Source organism: Scyliorhinus canicula, chromosome 2, assembly GCF_902713615.1.
Source record: "Scyliorhinus canicula chromosome 2, sScyCan1.1, whole genome shotgun sequence".
Lineage (NCBI taxonomy): Eukaryota > Metazoa > Chordata > Chondrichthyes > Carcharhiniformes > Scyliorhinidae > Scyliorhinus > Scyliorhinus canicula.
In genome coordinates, this window is record NC_052147.1 from 52,036,336 (window position 1) to 52,057,766 (window position 21,431).

At 47.0% G+C, this 21,431-nt stretch overlaps 1 protein-coding gene across 6 annotated transcripts in view; it reads left to right on the plus strand.

Moving 5' to 3' along the window:
- Positions 1-21,431, plus strand: part of LOC119953650 (centrosomal protein of 170 kDa protein B-like) — a 94,891-nt gene that overhangs the window by 6,816 nt on the left and 66,644 nt on the right. For all 6 annotated transcript variants that reach the window (XM_038778146.1, XM_038778155.1, XM_038778127.1 and 3 more), the window contains exons 3-6: positions 1,206-1,295; positions 1,948-2,026; positions 9,473-9,531; positions 9,633-9,780. In XM_038778146.1, the coding sequence (XP_038634074.1) occupies positions 1,206-1,295; positions 1,948-2,026; positions 9,473-9,531; positions 9,633-9,780 (376 nt within the window). The remainder of the gene's footprint in view (positions 1-1,205; positions 1,296-1,947; positions 2,027-9,472; positions 9,532-9,632; positions 9,781-21,431) is intronic.

The following is a 21,431-nucleotide window of genomic DNA, read 5'->3' on the forward strand; positions in this document are numbered from 1 at the left end:
GGAAAACATAGGAAGATCTTGCGTTTATAGAGAACCTTTACAGCCAATAGGGAACTGTTGGAACATAGGATATACAACAGATAATTTACCCACAGTATAGGACATACAACAGATAATTTACTCACAGTATAGGACATACAACAGATAATTTACTCACAGTATAGGACATACAACAGATAATTTACTCACAGTATAGGACATACAACAGATAATTTACCCACAGTATAGGACATACAACAGAGAATTTACTCACGGTATAGGACATACAACAGATAATTTACTCACAGTATAGGACATACAACAGATAATTTACTCACAGTATAGGACATACAACAGATAATTTATTCACAGTATAGGACATACAACAGCTAATTAACTCACAGTAAGGTTGCACAGTTAACAATATGATGGTGTGCAGTTTGGCGTTAGATGAGGGATAAAGGTTGGTAAGGTCATGAGGAGAACTCCCCTGCTCCTCTTTAAAATAGTGCTATGGGATTTTCTCCATCCATCCGTGAGGGCTATTAATCTTTCAAAGCTTCCTGACACAATCTTTGCCCTCCAACATTTCAGGTTGCACCTCCTTAATGTCAGATAACTGCCCCATTGGAAACATCATTGCACAACAATTCATACTGGAAGTAATAACTTTGTATCCTGGAGGCTGTAAGCAACTATAAATTGGGACTAAATATGATTTGCAGATGCAAGAGGAAATGTTGTGACTGCTGGAGATAAAATATACGTAGGATATGCTAACAAACCATTAGGCCTGAAAGAGAAATTAATGGTTGACATTACAGTTTTTGATGAAAGAACCACTTAAAAAATTTAACATCTTTTTCTCTGGTTTCTGTAAACGTCTTTTTTTATTTTCACAAGCTGACCTTCAGCATTGTGTAAACAGTATATCAAACAGTCAAGTATTGACAGATTAAATTTGTATGCTAATCTGTGATTCCAGTTGAACTTTAATTGTAATTTAATGTTAATATAATTTATGGTACATGGTGTTAAGTGGCAACAGTCTAACAAATGGATGTTCTTTGTGCATAAAATACACACACCATGTGCTACATTTGTTTTGGATCGTGGTCACTTATAATCCATGGAGAGTAGCGATGTTAGATTGGAACCAATTAACACTATTGAAGGCAATTGTCTCGTTCTGAATAGTTTAGAATTCATTATATGTGTTATCCTAGTCTCGCAGCGTAGACAAGCAGCACGCAGTAATCAACTATGATACAACTACAGATGAGCACCGGGTAAAGGACCTTGGAAGTCTGAATGGGGTATGTAGACAAACAATAAAGCTACTGTTTTACTGTACACATTTTCACGTTAATACAGTTCACTGGGCTAGAAAAAGAAAACATTTCATTTGGCTAGATTGGATTTTGTACCACAATAGACATATGCTGTTAATTCAGAAAGTGCTATGTTAAAATTCAAACATTTTAATTTGTAAAAGGATTTTTAAAAGAATGGAAATATAAAGCTTGTTCTTTACATCATTGTTTATTTTGATTAACTGAACAGAGTGGAAGTGACTTGACTTTTCTTTTGAATTTAAAAACCTCCAATGCATTGGAGATGGGCAGCATAGTGGTTAGCACTGTTACTTCACAAGGTCAGGGACCCGGGTTCGATTCCCGGCTTGGGTCACTGTCTGCGCGGAGTCTGCATGTTCTCCCCGTGTCTGCGTGAGTTTTCTCCGGGTGCTCCAGTTTCCTCCCAAAGATGTGCGAGTTAGGTGGGTTGGTCACACTAAATTGTAGTGTCCTAAATTTAGGTCGGGTTGCTGTGTTATGGGGTGGAGGTGTGGGCTTGAGTGGGGTGCTCTTTCAGGGTCCGGTGTAGGCTCGATGGGCCAAATGGCTTCCTTCTGCACTGTAGATTCTATGATTCATTTCAAGTTTTCTATCTGCTTTTCTCTTCCTGCAGACATTTGTGAGTGATGTAAGGATTCCTGACCAGGTGTACATAACACTAAAAGTAAACGACACCATTCGCTTTGGATATGATATCCTTTCATTTTAATCTCATTGATCAATTTAAAGCGTTTGCTGTGTTTATAATTATTTTGTGCCCTTTTAATGTTTTATTAATCTATCCCTTCCCATGATGGAAGAGAAACTTGTGGAAACTATGTAAAATACCATTTACTGGAGAAAAACTTCACTATTTTTGCATTAGATATTATTCTTTAGTTTATAACATGGAATATATTGGTTGCTGCATTATTTTTGGATCCTTCGAGGATATTCTATAGTGGGCAGCACGGTAGCATAGTGGTCAGCATAAATGCTTCACAGCTCCAGGGTCCCAGGTTCGATTCCCGGCTGGGTCACTGTCTGTGCGGAGTCTGCACGTCCTCCCCGTGTGTGAATGGGTTTCCTCCGGGTGCTCCAGTTTCCTCCCACAGTCCAAAGATGTGCGGGTTAGGTGGATTGGCCATGCTAAATTGCCCGTTGTGTCCTAAAAAGTAAGGTTAAGGGGGGTTGTTGGGTTACGGGTATAGGGTGGATACTTGGGTTTGAGTAGGGTGATCATTGCTCGGCACAACATTGAGGGCCGAAGGGCCTGTTCTGTGCTGTACTGTTCTATGTTCTATGTCTATTCTTGTATTCAGTTGCAAATCTGAATTTGTTTTACTTGTTTGTGTGCTGTGCTTATTGATCCCTTTTTCATTATCTTATTAAACATATTGCAGTTTGACATTCTGCAAGTGCCATGTAATTACACATCTGACAAGGAAATCTCAGAATAGAGTACGTTGCCAATGGACTCCTATTTGTTTATTGTACTGTTAATGCACTTCACTCCAGGTTGTTTCTGTTGGTTTGTTTTGCAATGTCAGCTCCATAATTACGTCATTGCAGCTATGGAACAAAGCTTGTTTCTGCCATGAGATCAGGAGAACCTCTAAGGAAATTCTATCCTCACATAGGGCAGCACGGTAGCACAGTGGTCAGCACAGTTGCTTCACAGCTCCCGGGTCCCATGTTCGATTCCCGGCTTTGGTCACTGTCTGTGCGGAATTTGCACGTTCTCCTTGTGTCTGGGTGGGTTTTCTCCGGGTGCTCCGGTTTCCTCCCACAGTCCAAAGATGTGTAGGTTAGGTGGATTGGCCATCATAAATTGCCCGTATGTCCAAAATGTTTAAGTGGGGTTACTGGGTTAAGGGGATGGGGTGGAGGTGTGAGCTTAAGTGGGGTGCTCTTTCCAAAGACCGGTGCAGACTCGATGGGCTGAATGGCCTCCTTCTGCACTGTAATATCTATGGGAACTAAAGGGGAAATGTGCTCTTGTTAAGTTTTGATCACAAATGCATTGTCTGGACCACCGGTGGGGGTCAAGGAGGGAGCAGTCGCACATTTGGTGGCTCCTGCTCAAGGCGGGCTTTATTAGTTTTTTTCCTCTGTATTTGAGTGCAGGGGAAGGTTTTCGTCCTCTGGCGTGGCTGATTTCCTCCGGATCCACTGACTAGGAGTGGGGGAAGAAGGAAAGAGCTGCTGGAGCAGGAGAGTCTTCGTGGTGCACCACAGGATAAGACGGCGGAGGGTAAGGGATCTGCTCTGCCCGACCAGTGATCAACGGAGCAGTTAATTGAGTTCCTCAATGACAAGTTTTGCCAACAGAGGAAAGAGGCCCTGGAAGACCTCGCAAAGGTGGTAGAGCCAATGAAAGCAGGGATCAAGAGAGTGGAGCAGAGGCTGGAGGCCCAGGGCTGGACGATTCAGAAAGTGGAGGAGGCGGTGGGGAGCACGAGGAGTAGTTGGCCTCGTTGGTGGCTGAGATGAGAGTGATGCGGGAGACCCAGAAGAGGCTGAATGAGAAAGTGGAGTATCTGAAAAGTCGCTCCAGAAGGTAAAACCTCAGGATTGTTGGGATGCCCGAAGGCACCAAAGGTGCGGAGGCTGGTGTGTACATGGCTAAGATGCTGGAGAAACGAATGGGGCAGGGGCCCTTTGACCGGTCCCTGGGTCGACTGAGCGCACAGGGTGCTGATGAGGAGGCCACAGGCGGGTGAGCCGCTGAGGCCGATGGTTGTGCGGCTGCAACCTTTCTGCTCAAGGAGAAGATTCTTCGATGGGCGAGGCAGACCAGGGAATGTACCTGGGAAGGATGCAAACTGCGGGTGTACCATGACCTGGGAGCAGAACTGGCAAAGAGGAGGGCTGGGTTCAATTGGATCAAGGCTGCCCTCTTTAAAAAGGAGTATTGTACCTGGCCCACCTGTGTGGTGACTTTCCAGATGTGCGAGTACTATTTCGGCACGCCAGAGGAAGCGATGGAGTTGGTAAGACAATGGACTGGAAGGAGAGTGAGGACATTGACCTTTGGAGGAGTCTGTGTGTTCTTTAATGTTTTGGATGGTGAGTAGTTTGGAGGGCAGGTTTTTCATAGGGGAGCAGCGATGGTGAGTGCACCTTTTGTTACTCTTTAGGTGGCCACAGTGGATTGTTGGTCGAAGAGGAGATGTGTGAGCAGGTGAGGGCTGCCATTCAGGGATACGGAGGAGGTCACAGCTGCCACGTTGTGGGAGGCGCTCAAGGCAGTGGTTGTGAGGAGTTTTATTTTTTGTGCACAGGGAGAGAGAGTAGGCCGATACGCCAAGGCTGGTAGATATGAGGGTAGGCAGGTGGCGTTCTGAGTCCGCGGAGGCAGAGCTGTTGAAGGAGAGGCAGAGGCTCCAGATGGAGTTTGGGCTACGGGGATGCGGTGGGGCAGTTACAGAGGGGTTGTATATGAGTATGGAGAGAAAGAGAGCAGGATGTTGGCCCATCCGTTGTGGGGAGGCGGTGGTATAGTGGTATTGTCACTGGACTAGTAATCCAGAGTCCGGGTAAAGCTCTGGGGTCCAGGGTTCGAATCCCCCCATGGCAGGTGGTGAAATTTGAATTGAATAAAAATCTGGAATTAAAATCCCAATGATGACCATGCTGATTATCGTAATAACCCATCTGGTTTACTAATATCCTTCAGGGAAGGAAATCTGCCATCCTTACCCGGTCTGGCCTACGTCTGACTCCAGACCCACACAACGATGCTCCCCACTGAAATAGCCTAGCAAGCCACTTAGTTCAAGGGCAATTAGGGATGGGCAACAAATGCTGGCTTAGCCAGCAATGGCCACATCCCAAGAATGGATCCAAAAAAAAGTTGAGGAAACAAGAGGTGGCGAGGGAGATTGGCAGAATGACGGATGATAAGGAAAAGGTGGTGATGGATCCAGAGAGGGTGAATGGTGTGTTTGAGGCATTCTAGAGAAGGCTATACGGGTTTGAGCCCTGGGCGGAGCTGGTTCAGAACTGGGGCCCCATTTCGGTTTTGGGAGGTGATGGACAGTATGGGGGTGATGCTAACTGGGAAGGCCCTGGGGCCGGACAGGTTCCAAGTGGAGTATTATAAAAAGTTTGGGGTAGACCTGGGGCCACTGCTGGTGAGGGCTTATAATGAGGCACGGGGGAAATCCCCCCTACATTGTCACAGGCTTCCATCTCCCTGATATTAAATAAGGATAAGGACCCGGAGCAGTGCAGGTCATACCACCTGATATTATTACCGAATGTAGACGCCAAGCTGTTGGCCTCGCAAATTGGGGATTGTGTCCCGGGGGTGATAGACGAGGATCAAACTGGTTGTGTGAAGGGGAGGTAGTTGACGGCGAGCGTGAGGAAGCTGCTTAATGTAATAGCGATGCCTCTGAAGGGGGAGGCGGTGCATGGCCGCGGAGAAGATGTTTAACTGGGTGGAGTGGGAGTATCTGCTGGAGGTGTCATCGAGCGCAGGGACTCATTGTATGCGGACGACCTGTTGCTGTATATTTCAGACCCGTTGGGCAGTATCGGGGATATCATGGAGATTTTAGAGGAATTGGCCGGCTTTCATGGTAAAAGTTGAATATGGGAATGAGCGAGATGTTCCCGATTGAGACTAGAGAGCAGGCCAGGAAGTTAGGGAAATTGGCATTCAGGGTGGTGGGGGCGAGCTTTAGATACTTTGGTATCCAGGGAGCTGGGCGCAGCTGCACAAGTTGAACCTGGCTCGGCTGGTGGAGCAGATGAAAGTGGATTTCAACAAAGTGGTGTCAAGAAGTTTGCTGTCTCTGGCAGGGCGGGTGCAGACAGTAAAAATGACGGTGCTGCAAGATTTCTGCTTGTGTTTCAGAATCTCCCAATCTTCATCCCAAAGTCGTTTTTAAGAAGGTTAATGCACTGATCTCTGGGCTTGTCTGGGCGGGGAAGACCCTGCGGGTTAGGAGGTAGTTTCTGCAGCAGGGGGAGGGAGCTGGCGCTGCCGAACATAATGAACTACTATTGGGTGGCAAATATTTTTATGGTTAAGAAATGGGCTGTGGGGGAGGGGTTGGCATGGGGTCAGATGGAGGCGGCATCCTGTAGGGGAACAAGTTTGTGGGCTTTGTTGTTAGCGCCTCTGTCGTTCTCGCCTGCCAGGTACTCTATGAGCCCAGTGGTGGTGTCGGCCCTAAGAGAGTGGGGGCCGTGGAGGCAGCATTTTGGACTAGAGGGGACTCTGTGGGCACTGATCTGCGATAACCATCGGTTTGCGCTGGAAGTGGGTGGGTGGGTGGGGGTTGGGGTTGGATGCAAGGTTTCAGGGGTGGCGGCAAGCAGGGATCGAGCGATTTGGTGATCTGTTCAGAGGGGGCAAATTTGGGAGGTAGGAGGATCTGGAGGAAGAATAAGAGTTGCCGAGGGGGAAGGGTTTTTAGGTATCCGCAGGTCTGGAATTTTGTAAGGAGAGGTGCTGTCTTTTCCTGGGCTGCTGCCCCTGGGGTTGCAAGACACGGTGCTATTGAGGGACGGTATAGGAGAGAGGGAGGTGTCGAGGGGTTGATGGAGTGTGAAATAGCCCTGGTAGGGGACATAAAGCACAAGTGGGAGGAGGAGCTGAGAGGGGAAGTGGGGACCAAGACGTGGGCAGACGCCCTGTAGAGGGTGAACACGTAATCGCCATGTGTGAGGTTAAGCTTCATCCAGTTCAAGGTGGTAAATGGGGTGAATATGACGGTAGCAAGGAAGGGTAGGTTCTTTGATGGGTTGGGAATAGGTGTGGACGGTGCATTGGGGGGGGGGGGGGCACGTGCACGTGAATCACATCCACATGTTGTGGCCGTGTCCAAGGTTGAAGGGGTTCTGTCAGGGGTTAGCAGACGTAATGTCTGAGGTGCTGGGGGTGCAGGTGGTCCCAAGTCCAGAGGTAGAGATATTCAGGGTGTCGAAAGACCCGGGTGTCCAGGGAGTGAGAGTGTCTGATGTTTTTAGCCTTTGCCTCCCTGATAGCTCAGAGAGGATTTTACTTGGATGGAGGGACTTGGAGCCGCCGAAAGCGGGGGGTGTGAGTGAGTGAGTGACCTGGCAGGATTCCTGAGGCTGGAGAAAGTCAAGTTCGTCTTGACAGTGCTAGTGGATGGATTCACTCGAGAGGTGGAAGCAGTTTAGTGATTTATTTGAGGAGGTTTGAAGGGTCAGCAGGTAAGGGGGTTAAATGGGGAAGGCTAGAGATGAGGAGAGAGTGGTATTGAGAGAGCAGTGGGGGGTGGGTTGTTTTATAATGTTGTTTGGTTGTCCTTTTACATTGTTTATATGAAAATGCCTTGAATAAAATTATTTTAAACTTTAAAAAAAAAATAATGCATTTTTTGACTTTTAAAAAACAGCCTTGAGCACCAACATACATGAAATTGTCAATCTAGCGCTTGGTTGTGATATAAAATGCAAATAAATTGTATAATGAGAGGGGTGGAATGCAAATCAAGAGATTAGATAGGCCTTGTGCAAGGTATTGGTCAGACTCTATGGAACACTGCTTGACAGATATTTAAATATCAAAGCCCTATGTTTATGAGAAGCTTGGGAGATTTGTGTCTTTTGAAAGACTTGAGGTGAACTGAGTTTGATGGGAAACAACAAAGTTCATCCAGGAAAATTGCACTCTATGCGGAAGGGCTCATTTACTCATTTTATAAATGTTAGTGACAATTTAAGAGATTAGAGGTTTGCTGGGGCAGCAGGGTAGTACTGAAAACCGCCATTCATCTTATTAAAATGTGTGTCTGTGAGGTACCAGTTTTCGACCTAAATGAATGATTTATGTGGCTTCAGGAAGCAATAATGGAAATGTCTTTTGTGTGACTGGCCTCTGGCGTTGTTGGATAGTCTTTGTTCACAGGAAAGTAACAAAAACCCAGATATAATAATATATTTGAATGAATACTTTTTCAACAGTAGCCTTATCTGAATTATACTGTAATATAGTGTTCCAGAGTGCAATCTCAGTTTAAATTGCGTTCAAGTAAAATAAATTCTATGATTCAATTCTATGCAATAGTGTATTTTTGGGGATTTGTGTTTGAACTGATTTGCACACTTACTTTTGCAGATAGATATTGCTGATGTCTTTCGGTGTCTCATGAAGGAATGTGAAATGATTTGGGATAATGAAATATCTGAAATTTACTATTTGGTTTACAACTCCCGTCAACAAAGGTGTTTGTGTGTGTGTGATGCGCCAACATTTTGAATTACGTTTCTGAGAAATTACTTTCATCTAAGAAGAACATTCTGTTGGAATATCATATTTTTTTGATCTCTGGAAAATTTTAATGCTTCAAGTATAGTTTAACGGTGGAAATGAGCAAGATATCCTATGGCATTATTTTTTTCCCCTCTCTCAGCCGATTCTCCTTTTCTTGTATTTCTCTGTCTCTGTATTTTTGTTTTTAGCCTATTTCTTTCTCTGTTTTTCATTCTGTTTCTTATGTTTTTCTTTCATTGGCTAAAGAAATGAAATAGAGATGCTGGCGTTGGACTGGGGTGAGCACAGTAAGAAGTCTTACAACACCAGGTTAAAGCCCAACAGGTTTGTTTCAAACACTAGCTTTCGGAGCACTGCTCCTTCCTCCTGCACCTGAGGAAGGAGCAGTGCTCCGAAAGCTAATGTTTGAAACAAACCTGTTGGACTTTAACCTGGTGTTGTAAGACTTCTTAAAGAAATGAACTATTAAGCTGATTTGACGTTTGTTTGGCCTCGGGTGACACTGACGTCGCTGTGCCATTGTCATATCGATGTGTGACACAAATGTAATGCGATGCCAATGGTGACTGTAACTGTCTTATTAACACTGTCCACTGCCAACTGCTCTGTTGCAGGAATTTCAGGCTCGTTATCTCTTTCTTTCCCTGTACGAGGGTGACAAGGATTGGGAGGCTGTCAGTCTTCTAAAATATCATATGCTTGGTTGGGAGACTGGTTGTATCCATATCTGGGATATATCTTTCAATGTAATCCATATTTAATTCACCCAGAAGGGATCCCAGATTTGGAGTGTTTGTATAAATAGTTCCTGGCTGCTAGGAGCCAAATTTTAATCCGTTTGATTTTTAATTAAGCCTGTTTTTGAAAAGCTCTCCTTATTTTGCTTTCTTAACAAAATATTCAAATTCCAACATGTATATATTGGAAAAAAGTGTACACACAGTTCCTGAAGAGGCCCTAAAGGTAAGTGCAGCTTGGCTATCATCAATTTAAAGCAAGTTGGGGGGGGGAGGGGGGGGGGGATAAAAGCTACCTCACCCCGTGTTTCTGTTCTGCATTGTCAGCATGAGAAATACACCAGTCAGTTTCAAATACAGACGAAAGCAGAAGATAAGAAGATAGAACCATCCGATATGGCTCTTGACCAATCAAGTATACAATTGGAGTCGTCCAGAGCAAGTCTTGTAAATGTTGAAAAGAAAGGAGCTCCAGGTATCTATTACGCTTTGATAATCTATTGTGACAGTTGGTCTGTGTCACTTTCCCTTTATTTAATGGTTATTAGGAGGAATAGAATCCAGAGAATTAATACTAAATCTGTTGTATTAACTACACTGGCTGCAACAATCCGTCTCTAGCGCGCTGAGAATGATATCTGCTTTTGTCAGTGGGCAATCTCATTTTATGTGCCAAAATTTACCTGCAGTGCCTGTTATGTCTGTAGATGGAATTGTGATTATTATTTACGTTAAAGGACCTGTCAGTAGTTACACAACCAGTGCTGGAGCTGCGGTTTGATCCTCAAAGTTAACATGTGCCAGCGTGCGGCTCACTACCCATTCACTGGGTGGCAGTGCAGGTTACATCTTTATATAAAATTCTTAAATGGCTTTAGGAATGCTGTCTTTTTAAACCTCCTATGCATCCTAAAAAAGCTGCCAGTATGTAATACACTGTACACCCTTAACTCTACATTCCACAGGTCACTGAAAGGGGCAACAAAGGTGGAGAAGGTAGTCAAGAAGGCATATGGCATGCTTGCCTTCATTGGCCAGGGCATTGAGTATAAAAATTGGCAAGTCCTGTTGCAGCTGTATGGAACCTTAGTTAGGCCACACTTGGAGTGTAGTGTTCAATTCTGGTCACCACACTACCAGAATGATGTGGAGGCTTTAGAGAGGGTGCAGAAGAGATTTACCAGGATGTTGCCTGGTATAGAGGACATTAGCTAAGAGGAGAGGTTGAATAAACTTGGTTTGTTCTCACTGGAATGAAGGAGGTTGAGGGGCGATCTGATAGAGGTCTACATAATTATGAGGGGCATAGACAGAGTGGATAGTCCGAGACTTTTTCCCAGGGTAGAGGTGTCAATTAATTGGGGCATAGGTTTAAGGTGCGAAGGGCAAGGTTTAGAGGAGATGTGCGACGCAAGTTTTTTTGCACCGAGGGTAGTGGGTGGCTGTAACTCGCTGCCGGAGGAGGTGTTGGAAGCAGTGACGATAGTGACGTTTAAGGGTTATCTTGACAAATACATGAATAGGATGGGAATAGGGTGATACAGACCCCGGAAGTGCAGAAGATTTTAGTTTAGACAGGCAGGATGGTTGGTGCAGGCTTGGAGGGCCGAAGAGCCTGTTCCTGTGTTGTACCTTTTTGTTCTTGAAGCCTCCTGAGAGGTTTCTCTGCTGCAGAAACCACAGATGCTCTCCTTTAATGCAGCATCAAATCCGGTGCCTGAATCTAGAGTTTAGAATTCTGGGTCAGAGAAATAGGCCTTTCTTTTTCTAGAGCACAGTAATATTTTTAAAAAATAAATCTAGAGTACCCAATTAATTTTTCCCAATTAAGGGGCAATTTAGCATGTTCAATTCACCTACCTTGCACATCTTTGGGTTGTGGGGGCGAAACCCCCGCAAATACGGGGAGAATGTGCAAACTCCACACGGACATGAACCCAGAGCCGGGATCGAACCTGGGACCTCGGCGCCGTGAGACTACAGTGCTACCCCTGCGCCACCGTGCTGCCCTTGAGTACAGTAAAATGGGAGCCTCTCCCACTTTGGATCTCCTTTCAAACTCATCGCCCTTCCCTTCCCAGCTGCTGAGCACATTCATCAGTTAAATACAGCCTGGCTAATTTCCCCCAACCGCATTGGCAATAAATACTGCTGGGCTGAGCTTGTCCCCACCCCCTTTTCATTCTGTTGCCTTGAACTTTCACAAGTATTACATTAAAATGGAGTAATGATGGAACGAAAACTCTTCAGTCATGAAGAAAGAATCTTTGTACTTGTGCATTTGTTTTTAAGTTGCAGTTGTAATTTTGCTGCAACCGTCATGTACAAATCTTATACTTTAACAGATCTTGTACATGCTAATGCAATACAAACGGGGCAAATGTGACACTCCGGAAGCCAACACAGAATACAGAATCACTTCAACTGGAGACAATTTTGTAACATAAAAGGGTACAAGCAAAGATCCTGTTAACAGACTAAGCACTGCATTATGTGTCTCCATGCAGTATATGATAGCCCATTTGTACTGCAGCTGTATTTAGATGGGAGAGAACATTTTATTCTAACCACAGACAGACCGAGCTCTTGGCTCAGCTGCACATGCCAGCTTTCCAATTTTAACATTGGCTTTCCCCAATGTCAGGAAACAATGGGCAGAATGATGGGGCATGGTCCACACATGTCCTGCTGCCATCGGCACTGAATCAATTCCACAGTATGAACAAAAACTGCGCCATGAGGTAGCCATAAGCTTCCTTTTGTTTTATTTGCTTCTTTGGATGTTTTCCCATCTGGTGTTTAAGCAGAGATTCAGAAATTGCTGCTCTGTCTTGACCTTCTGTTTGGAAAGACTCACTTTGTTGAAAAAGGCAAACACTTGTGTCGATAATTTCATTGCATTTTTGTTGTCCAAAGGCATCCATTCACTCTTATTTTGAATGATAAATTTGGTTAAATGCCACATTTGCATCCCAATTAATTTATTGATTGCTTGCATATAGTAACTAAAGGGTACAAAATTCTTGTTAAAACCGACAAGTTAGCGTTAAAAAGAGCAACACAATGGTTAGCACAGCTGCCTCATGACGCCTGGAACCCAGGTTCGATTCCGACCTCGGGTGACTGTCGGTGTGGATTTTGCATATTTTTCCCGTGTCTGCATGGGTTTCCTCCAGGTGCTCTGGTTTCCTCCCACAGTCCAAAGATGTGCAGGTTAGGTGGATTGGCCATGCTAAGTTGCCCGTTAGGATGGGGTTGCAGGAATAAGGCGGGGGTTTTCGCCGAGGTGTGATGGTCCCTTGAAGGGCCGGTGTAGACCAGATGTGCCAAATGGCCTCTTTCTGCACTGTAAGGATTCTATGATTCTAAATTTTGTATGTAATATTTACACAATTAAAATTAATGGAAAATCCTCCTTGCTCTTTTCAAATCTGATATTGTATCTGGGTACCTGTCACTATTTTTAACATTTGATTTGGATAACCTTTACACTGAAAGTAGTAATTGCCATTTGATCTTCGATTGAAAGGAATGTCTGGTTCCTAAATACATTGATCTATTCACTGTCAGCATTGCAAAGGGTGCACTTGAAATAAAATGTGTACGCGTAAATAGTTGGAAAAGCAGTTCAGACAGCTTAATTATCCTGGGGTTTATAATGACCTTTACTACTGTAATACTGCAATACACATTATATGTTTACAATTTAAAGGCATCTCTGTTACAGGTTTTCATTTTACATCTAGGAGTGTGATTTGGAGTTACTGATCTAGGCATCCTGACAAAAAAATAGTTTAGCTTTCTCCTACAAAAGCAATCCATTTAACACTGAGACAATAAATTTAACAAAAAATTTTGGCCGTGTGCTAATTTTACTACTTTTAACTCTTGGGTCGTATTCTCCCTTTTAGGTTTTAGACTATTTAAAAATAATTATGAATTCAATTTAATAGCTGTCTATTATAAATATGAAATAATTAGGACTAAATATTGCTGTAGAGTTGCCTTCACTTTTTGTTTTCTTGCCTCCCATAAAGTTGTTGGCTACTTCTCAACATGTCACACACTAGAGTAAATCACTGCAGATATTGGAAACCTGAAATCAAAACCGAAAATGCTGGAAAATACTCACTTATGTCGAGAGACCTGGAGTTAATGTTTCGGGTTTCATCAGACTTGATGTCATCTTAGGAAAAACTGTAGCAAATTTGGCATTGCGGAATAAAAATTTCTACAAATGGATGATGCAGCCTAACCCTTGTAAAACGGATCCTGTAGGGTTAAGGAGGTGAATGTGTAGTGGTATTGTCGCCCGACTGGTGCTCCAGAGACCCAGGGTAATATTCTGGGTACTATGACACAAGATCTATTAAAGAGACCGCTAAACAAAATTGTAAGAAGGATCTCAATCAACTAGTTTGCCTTGTTTAACTCCTACTACTGTTACTAGAGTTGACTTTGACATTTGGTTGTATTTTACTCGTACAATGCTCCAGCTCTGAATAATCATTTTGGTAATTCATTTTGAAAGTCTCAGGCAGTGGCCAGGGCGACAGGTTGCTAGAATCATAGAATCTTACAGTAGAGAAAGAGGCTATTCATATTCAGCCTGTTGAGTCTATGTTGGCTCCTCGGAAGAGTAAGCAACAACCCAGTTTCCCCCCATTTTGCGACACTGTCCATTTTTCTCCTTAATTCTGCTGTTATCATGTCAACTATTTACTATGTTTCTAATTTATATAATTTACAAATTATCATTGTACCAAAATCCCATAACCTACATGCAGGTCCCTTATATACAACAAGGGAAAACAATTGTCTTAATGTTAACCCTTAGGGGAATCAGCTGCCAGCTTCTCTCCTGTCAGAGAGACATCTATTCACCACTACCTCCTATCCCTTTGCATCCACTGCAATACTTTCATCAACCCTCTGTTGCTTCATTAAAAGACTTGATTAGGTTAGTCATACACATTTTGTCTTCAGGAAATCTGTGCTAACAACCCTGACTAGGCCATGCCTCCCCAAATGAGAATTAGTTTTGCTCTCGACAGTGGTCTCCAGTAGTTTTCCTATCACTGGCTTGTAGTTCAAATTTATTCATCTCCCTTTTTAAAATGGGGTGTTAGATTTGCAAATTTCTAGTATTCTGGCATAGCCAAGAAACAGGTAAAGTACTGACCATTGCCAAACAGCCTGTGCATGTAAAACTCAAAACATAATGTCCGGCGTTAGATGTAATTTGGACAACACTTGCTGAACAATCCCAACTGTGCTACGAATTACACTGAAAACCAATGAAAATTGTCAGTTGGCTTGCAGTATGGCGCCCTTATGTGTGCTTGAAGCTACATATATTCACACACATGGCCTTGTGCTTTGCAGATAGAAGGAGAACGTCCACGCATTGCACCTTTTCCAGCTAAACAAAAGCTTTAAGGAAAATCCCTTCCCTGATTCATTCTACTTGCCTTGACTAGAGTAAACCTGCCTGCTTTGAATTTGAACCAAAAGCTTATTCTCCATGGCAACGTCGCTACCAGACCAACCAGCCAGCACTCCCTTCTCCTTTACTGTTAGTTTATCTTGCTCAGCTGTCCTGATGAGCTGAAGATGAAAAGCTTTGACAAGATGTTTCTTTAGCAATCCTCAGTTTCCATCTCCCCCTGCCTCCCATCCTAACCCCCACTTATCTATGAAGGTAGATGCGAAGCACTTATTCAGTGCTTCAATCAGACTCTCTGCCTCTGCAAGAAGACATCACTATCTTTGTCCCCAAACATTCCTTTAACTATCTTTTTACGTTTCATGTTTATACAGGGTTTGCGGCCTCCCTTTTATGTTACCCTTTAATATTTTCAATACTTGCTGTTTGCCACGTTATCTCTTCTTTAAAACGTCCCCCTACAGTGTGTATTCTGACTGGATATCCACTGCAGTCAGCACCTGACATTTGTCACGGCTCTTTCTGTTTTTTGTTTGTCACCTTGGGAGCTTTGAATTCCCCATCTTTCCTCCTCGTAAGCATATGCTTTATTTTACCGAAACTGTCTCCACTTTGACATTGCTCAGTTACTGTTGTGCTGATTAATCTTGTATTTCCAGTCTACCTGTGCTAATTCTCTTCTCAAATGGCTGTTTTCGAGCTGGGTATCCTTTTCCATAATTACTTTAAACCTAAATATGTTATGATCATCATCACCCGTACATTCTGCTACTGCAACATGCTACATTTGCCCGACATAATTCCCCAGAGCTAGATCTAGCAATGTAGCCTGCCTCAAACAATACCAATCAAGAATGTTCTCCACAAAAAAAATTAGGACTTCTTTACCTCCTTGACCGTTGTTCCCCAATCTCTATAGGGTAATTGAAGTCTTCCACTTTCACTGCTCTATTATTTTTATGTTTTTCTGAAATCTGCTTATAGATTTATTGCTCTCACCTTCCTCTTTTACTATTTGGGGGTTTAATTAATAGTTCCTTTGCGTTCCTCAGTGACAACCAAGTAGATTAAATCTTTAAGCCATTTCATTTATCTTCCCTCTAGAACTATTATTATCCTTGATTGATAAATATTGTAACCCCCATGTCACACCACCTTTTTTCATCCTCTTTTCCCTATCTCTCCTGAATACATTATTGTCGCCAGAAATGTTTAGTTCCCAATCCTTCCCATAGTTTATTTTTAAAAATAAATTTAGCATAGCCAATTATTTTTATTTATTTATTTTTTGTCCAATTAAGGGGCAATCTAGCGTGGCCAATCCACCTATCCTGCACATCTTTTTGGGTTGTGGGGGCGAAACCCACGCAGACATGGGGAGAATGTGCAAACTCCACACGGAAAGTGACCCAGGGCTGGGATACGAAATCCTTCCCATAGTTACAACGGGGACCTAGTTTAAACACTCTGAGGCAAGTTGCTCCTGAAATTTATCAGCCTTCTTTGTAACACGCTTTGCTAGTCGTGGCTTTGCATTTTCCCACCTAATTCTTGCTCTTTTTGTTCTCTTCCTCTTTGTCCTTCCAATTTTCCATTTAATTTAACTTGTTTAAGTTATAGAAAAGCAAATCAATCCATCTTAAACATATGGGTATCGATAATTTCAGTGTTAGCAGAAGTAAATACAATTATTTTAGAATTCAGAATGCTGGAGTTAATGTCGTAAACACTCAAAGAAAGAATGTTTATTTTTCTCCCACAGCCTACTGGAACTAACAAAGGATCATGCTTGAGATATTAACTCACTTTCCTCCCACATTCTGCTCAACCTGCTGCAGATTTACAGCATTGAGAAAATCCACAGTGAGGTGGTGGTGCTGCAGCAGTTATGAATTCTAATAGTTTATTCAGTTTGGGAGATTTTTCTTGAGTAATGACATCAATATTAGAGAATGTTAAAGGGACACCATATTTATGCTGTGGCAGCCATGTATACCATCTACAAGATGCATTGCAGAAATTCACCAAGGCTCCTTCGCCAACACTTTTCAAACCCACAACCTCTATCACCTAAAAAGAAGAGGGCAGCGAACGTATGGGAATGTTTTTCCAGGCTTTTAGTTTACATTTGTGCAATTTGATTAAATAATGCTGATGCAAAATGTTATCCCCTGGTGTGATGACCTGATGAATTAGGAAGTGCTTTTTATGAAAGCAGCATTGCTGTGAAAGGTATCCTGTTCTCCAATTGTCACCTTGCAAATGCCGAATATCCACTTTTTTGAACGGGTGAAGGGACATCGCGTGACAATCTCCAGGCAGGAATGTTCCCTCCCAGTCGGGGAACACTTCAGCAGTCAAGGGCATTCAGCTTCTGATCTTCGGGTGAACGTTCTCCAAGGCGGTCTTCAGGACGCGCAACAACGCAGAATCGCCGTGCAGAAACTGATAGCCAAGTTCCACACGCATGAGTACGGCTTCAACGGAACCTTGGATTCATGTCTCGTTACATTCACCCCCTACCTTGGCTTGCAAAATCCCACCAACTGCCCTGGCCTGAGACAATTCACACCTCTTTAACCTATGATTATCCCCCTCTCCAAACGCACCATCTGGGCCCGTAAAGACTTAATTACCCGCAAAGACTCGCATTCAAAGTGTCATCTTGCATCATTGAATTTGTCTATAGATGTGTTTGTGGAACCCCCCTCTTCACTCACCTGAGGAAGCAGCTGCACTCCGAAAGCTAGTGATTCGAAACAAACCTGTTGGACTTTAACCTGGTGTTGTAAGACCTCTTACTGTGCCCACCCCAGACCAATGCTGGCATCTCCACATCATTAAGACTTTTGAGGAAGAGGAAAAACATAAAGATCTGTTATCACATTAACAGCATGTTTCTGAATTGTAGATTAGATAGAAAACAAAACTCAGTTGGTCAGAAAACACTTCCTCTTGCTATAGTCGTTCAGGAACAAATTATTGGGAATCTCCAAAAGAGTCGGGCTAAGATGTTTATGTCATCAAATATACGACCCGAACACTTGAATAAATCTTGTATCCCACTTTCTACAACATTTACTTCATCAATGTCATTTGCCCAACCTTTTTGTAATTGGCTTATATATTCATAAAAAATAGAGGACTAGTAAAAGACGAACCTTGTACTTTGATCTCGAGTCTACTAATTTTACTAGGTTTTGAAAGACATAAACTGCCTGGCAAATATTTCTTGAACCAGTTTAGGATATTAAATCTTTCTTGTCTTGTCCTTAGCATTAATGAGAAAAGTCAGAAACACTGAATCCTGCACTTAACAAGGTTTTGAATTGCATCTTTTGAATTGACCGATTCAATGACTAAACTGCAACTAGAATTATGTACAGAGGGTTGATGAAGGAAATTTGTGGGTAAAATAATGATGGTGGACATGGTGAGTGTCATCAAGTCCTGGGTCTGGGACGCTCTGGGTCTGGGACGCTCTCGCTCTGGGTCTGGGACGCTCTGGGTCTGGGACGCTCTCGCTTTGGGTCTGGGACGCTCTCGCTCTGGGTCTGGGACGCTCTCGCTTTGGGTCTGGGACGCTCTCGCTCTGGGTCTGGGACGCTCTCGCTCTGGGTCTGGGACGCTCTCGCTCTGGGTCTGGGACGCTCTCGCTCTGGGTCTGGGACGCTCTCGCTCTGGGTCTGGGACGCTCTCGCTCTGGGTCTGGGACGCTCTCGCTCTGGGTCTGGGACGCTCTCGCTCTGGGTCTGGGACGCTCTCGCTCTGGGTCTGGGACGCTCTCGCTCTGGGTCTGGGACGCTCTCGCTCTGGGTCTGGGACGCTCTCGCTCTGGGTCTGGGACGCTCTGGGTCTGGGACGCTCTCGCTCTGCCTCTGGGACGCTCTGGGTCTGGGACGCTCTCGCTCTGGGTCTGGGATGCTCTCGCTCTGGCTCTGGGACGCTCTGGGTCTGGGACGCTCTCGCTCTGGGTCTGGGACGCTCTCGCTCTGGGTCTGGGACGCTCTCGCTCTGGGTCTGGGACGCTCTCGCTCTGGGTCTGGGGCGCTCTCGGTCTGGGACGCTCTCGCTCTGGGTCTGGGGCGCTCTCGCTCTGGGTCTGGGACGCTCTCGCTCTGGGTCTGGGACGCTCTCGCTCTGGGTCTGGGACGCTCTCCGCTCTGGGTCTGGGACGCTCTCAGCTCTGGGTCTGGGACGCTCTCGCTCTGGGTCTGGGACGCTTTCGCTCTGGGTCTGGGACGCTCTCGCTCTGGGTCTGGGGCGCTCTCGCTCTGGGTCTGGGGCGCTCTCGCTCTGGGTCTGGGACGCTCTCGCTCTGGGTCTGGGGCGCTCTCGCTCTGGGTCTGGGGCGCTCTCGCTCTGGGTCTGGGACGCTCTGGGTCTGGGACGCTCTCGCTCTGGGTCTGGGACGCTCTCGCTCTGGGTCTGGGACGCTCTCGCTCTGGGTCTGGGACGCTCTCGCTCTGGGTCTGGGACGCTCTCGCTCTGGGTCTGGGACGCTCTCGCTCTGGGTCTGGGACGCTCTGGGTCTGGGACACACTCGTTCTGGGTCTGGGACGCTCTCGCTCTGGGTCTGGGACGCTCTCGCTCTGGGTCTGGGACGCTCTCGCTCTGGGTCTGGGACGCTCTCGCTCTGGGTCTGGGACGCTCTCGCTCTGGGTCTGGGACGCTCTCGCTCTGGGTCTGGGACGCTCTCGCTCTGGGTCTGGGACGCTCTCGCTCTGGGTCTGGGGACGCTCTCGCTCTGGGTCTGGGACGCTCTCGCTCTGGGTCTGGGACGCTCTCGCTCTGGGTCTGGACGCTCTCGCTCTGGGTCTGGGACGCTCTCGCTCTGGGTCTGGGACGCTCTCGCTCTGGGTCTGGGACGCTCTCGCTCTGGGTCTGGGACGCTCTCGCTCTGGGTCTGGGACGCTCTCGCTCTGGGTCTGGGACGCTCTCGCTCTGGGTCTGGGACGCTCTCGCTCTGGGTCTGGGACGCTCTCGCTCTGGGTCTGGGACGCTCTCGCTCTGGGTCTGGGACGCTCTCGCTCTGGGTCTGGGACGCTCTCGCTCTGGGTCTGGGACGCTCTCGCTCTGGTCTGGGACGCTCTCGCTCTGGTCTGGGACGCTCTCGCTCTGGGTCTGGGACGCTCTCGCTCTGGGTCTGGGACGCTCTCGCTCTGGGGTCTGGGACGCTCTCGCTCTGGGTCTGGGACGCTCTCGCTCTGGTCTGGGACGCTCTCGCTCTGGGTCTGGGACGCTCTCGCTCTGGGTCTGGGACGCTCTCGCTCTGGGTCTGGGACGCTCTCGCTCTGGGTCTGGGACGCTCTCGCTCTGGGTCTGGGACGCTCTCGCTCTGGGTCTGGGACGCTCTCGCTCTGGGTCTGGGACGCTCGCGCTCTGGGTCTGGGACGCTCGCGCTCTGGGTCTGGGACGCTCTCGCTCTGGGTCTGGGACGCTCTCGCTCTGGGTCTGGGACGCTCTCGCTCTGGGTCTGGGACGCTCTCGCTCTGGGTCTGGGACGCTCTGGGTCTGGGACGCTCTCTCTCTGGGTCTGGGACGCTCTCGGTCTGGGACGCTCTCGGTCTGGGACGCTCTCGCTCTGGGTCTGGGACGCTCTCGCTCTGGGTCTGGGACGCTCTCGCTCTGGGTCTGGGACGCTCTCGCTCTGGGTCTGGGACGCTCTCGCTCTGGGTCTGGGACGCTCTCGCTCTGGGTCTGGGACGCTCTCGCTCTGGGTCTGGGACGCTCTCGCTCTGGGTCTGGGACGCTCTCGCTCTGGCTCTGGGACGCTCTCGCTCTGGGTCTGGGACGCTCTCGCTCTGGGTCTGGGACGCTCTCGCTCTGGGTCTGGGACGCTCTCGCTCTGGGTCTGGGACGCTCTGGGTCTGGGACGCTCTCGGTCTGGGACGCTCTCGCTCTGGGTCTGGGACGCTCTCGCTCTGGGTCTGGGACGCTCTCGCTCTGGGTCTGGGACGCTCTCGCTCTGGGTCTGGGACGCTCTCGCTCTGGGTCTGGGACGCTCTCGCTCTGGGTCTGGGACGCTCTCGCTCTGGGTCTGGGACGCTCTCGCTCTGGGTCTGGGACGCTCTCGCTCTGGGTCTGGGACGCTCTCGCTCTGGGTCTGGGACGCTCTCGCTCTGGGTCTGGGACGCTCTCGCTCTGGGTCTGGGACGCTCTCGCTCTGGGTCTGGGACGCTCTCGCTCTGGGTCTGGGACGCTCTCGCTCTGGGTCTGGGACGCTCTCGCTCTGGGTCTGGGACGCTCTCGCTCTGGGTCTGGGGCGCTCTCGCTCTGGGTCTGGGACGCTCTGGGTCTGGGACGCTCTCGCTCTGGGTCTGGGACGCTCTCGCTCTGGGTCTGGGACGCTCTCGCTCTGGGTCTGGGACGCTCTCGCTCTGGGTCTGGGACGCTCTCGCTCTGGGTCTGGGACGCTCTCGCTCTGGGTCTGGGACGCTCTCGCTCTGGGTCTGGGACGCTCTCGCTCTGGGTCTGGGACGCTCTCGCTCTGGGTCTGGGACGCTCTCGCTCTGGGTCTGGGACGCTCTCGCTCTGGGTCTGGGACGCTCTCGCTCTGGGTCTGGGACGCTCTCGCTCTGGGTCTGGGACGCTCTCGCTCTGGGTCTGGGACGCTCTCGCTCTGGGTCTGGGACGCTCTGGGTCTGGGACGCTCTCGCTCTGGGTCTGGGACGCTCTCG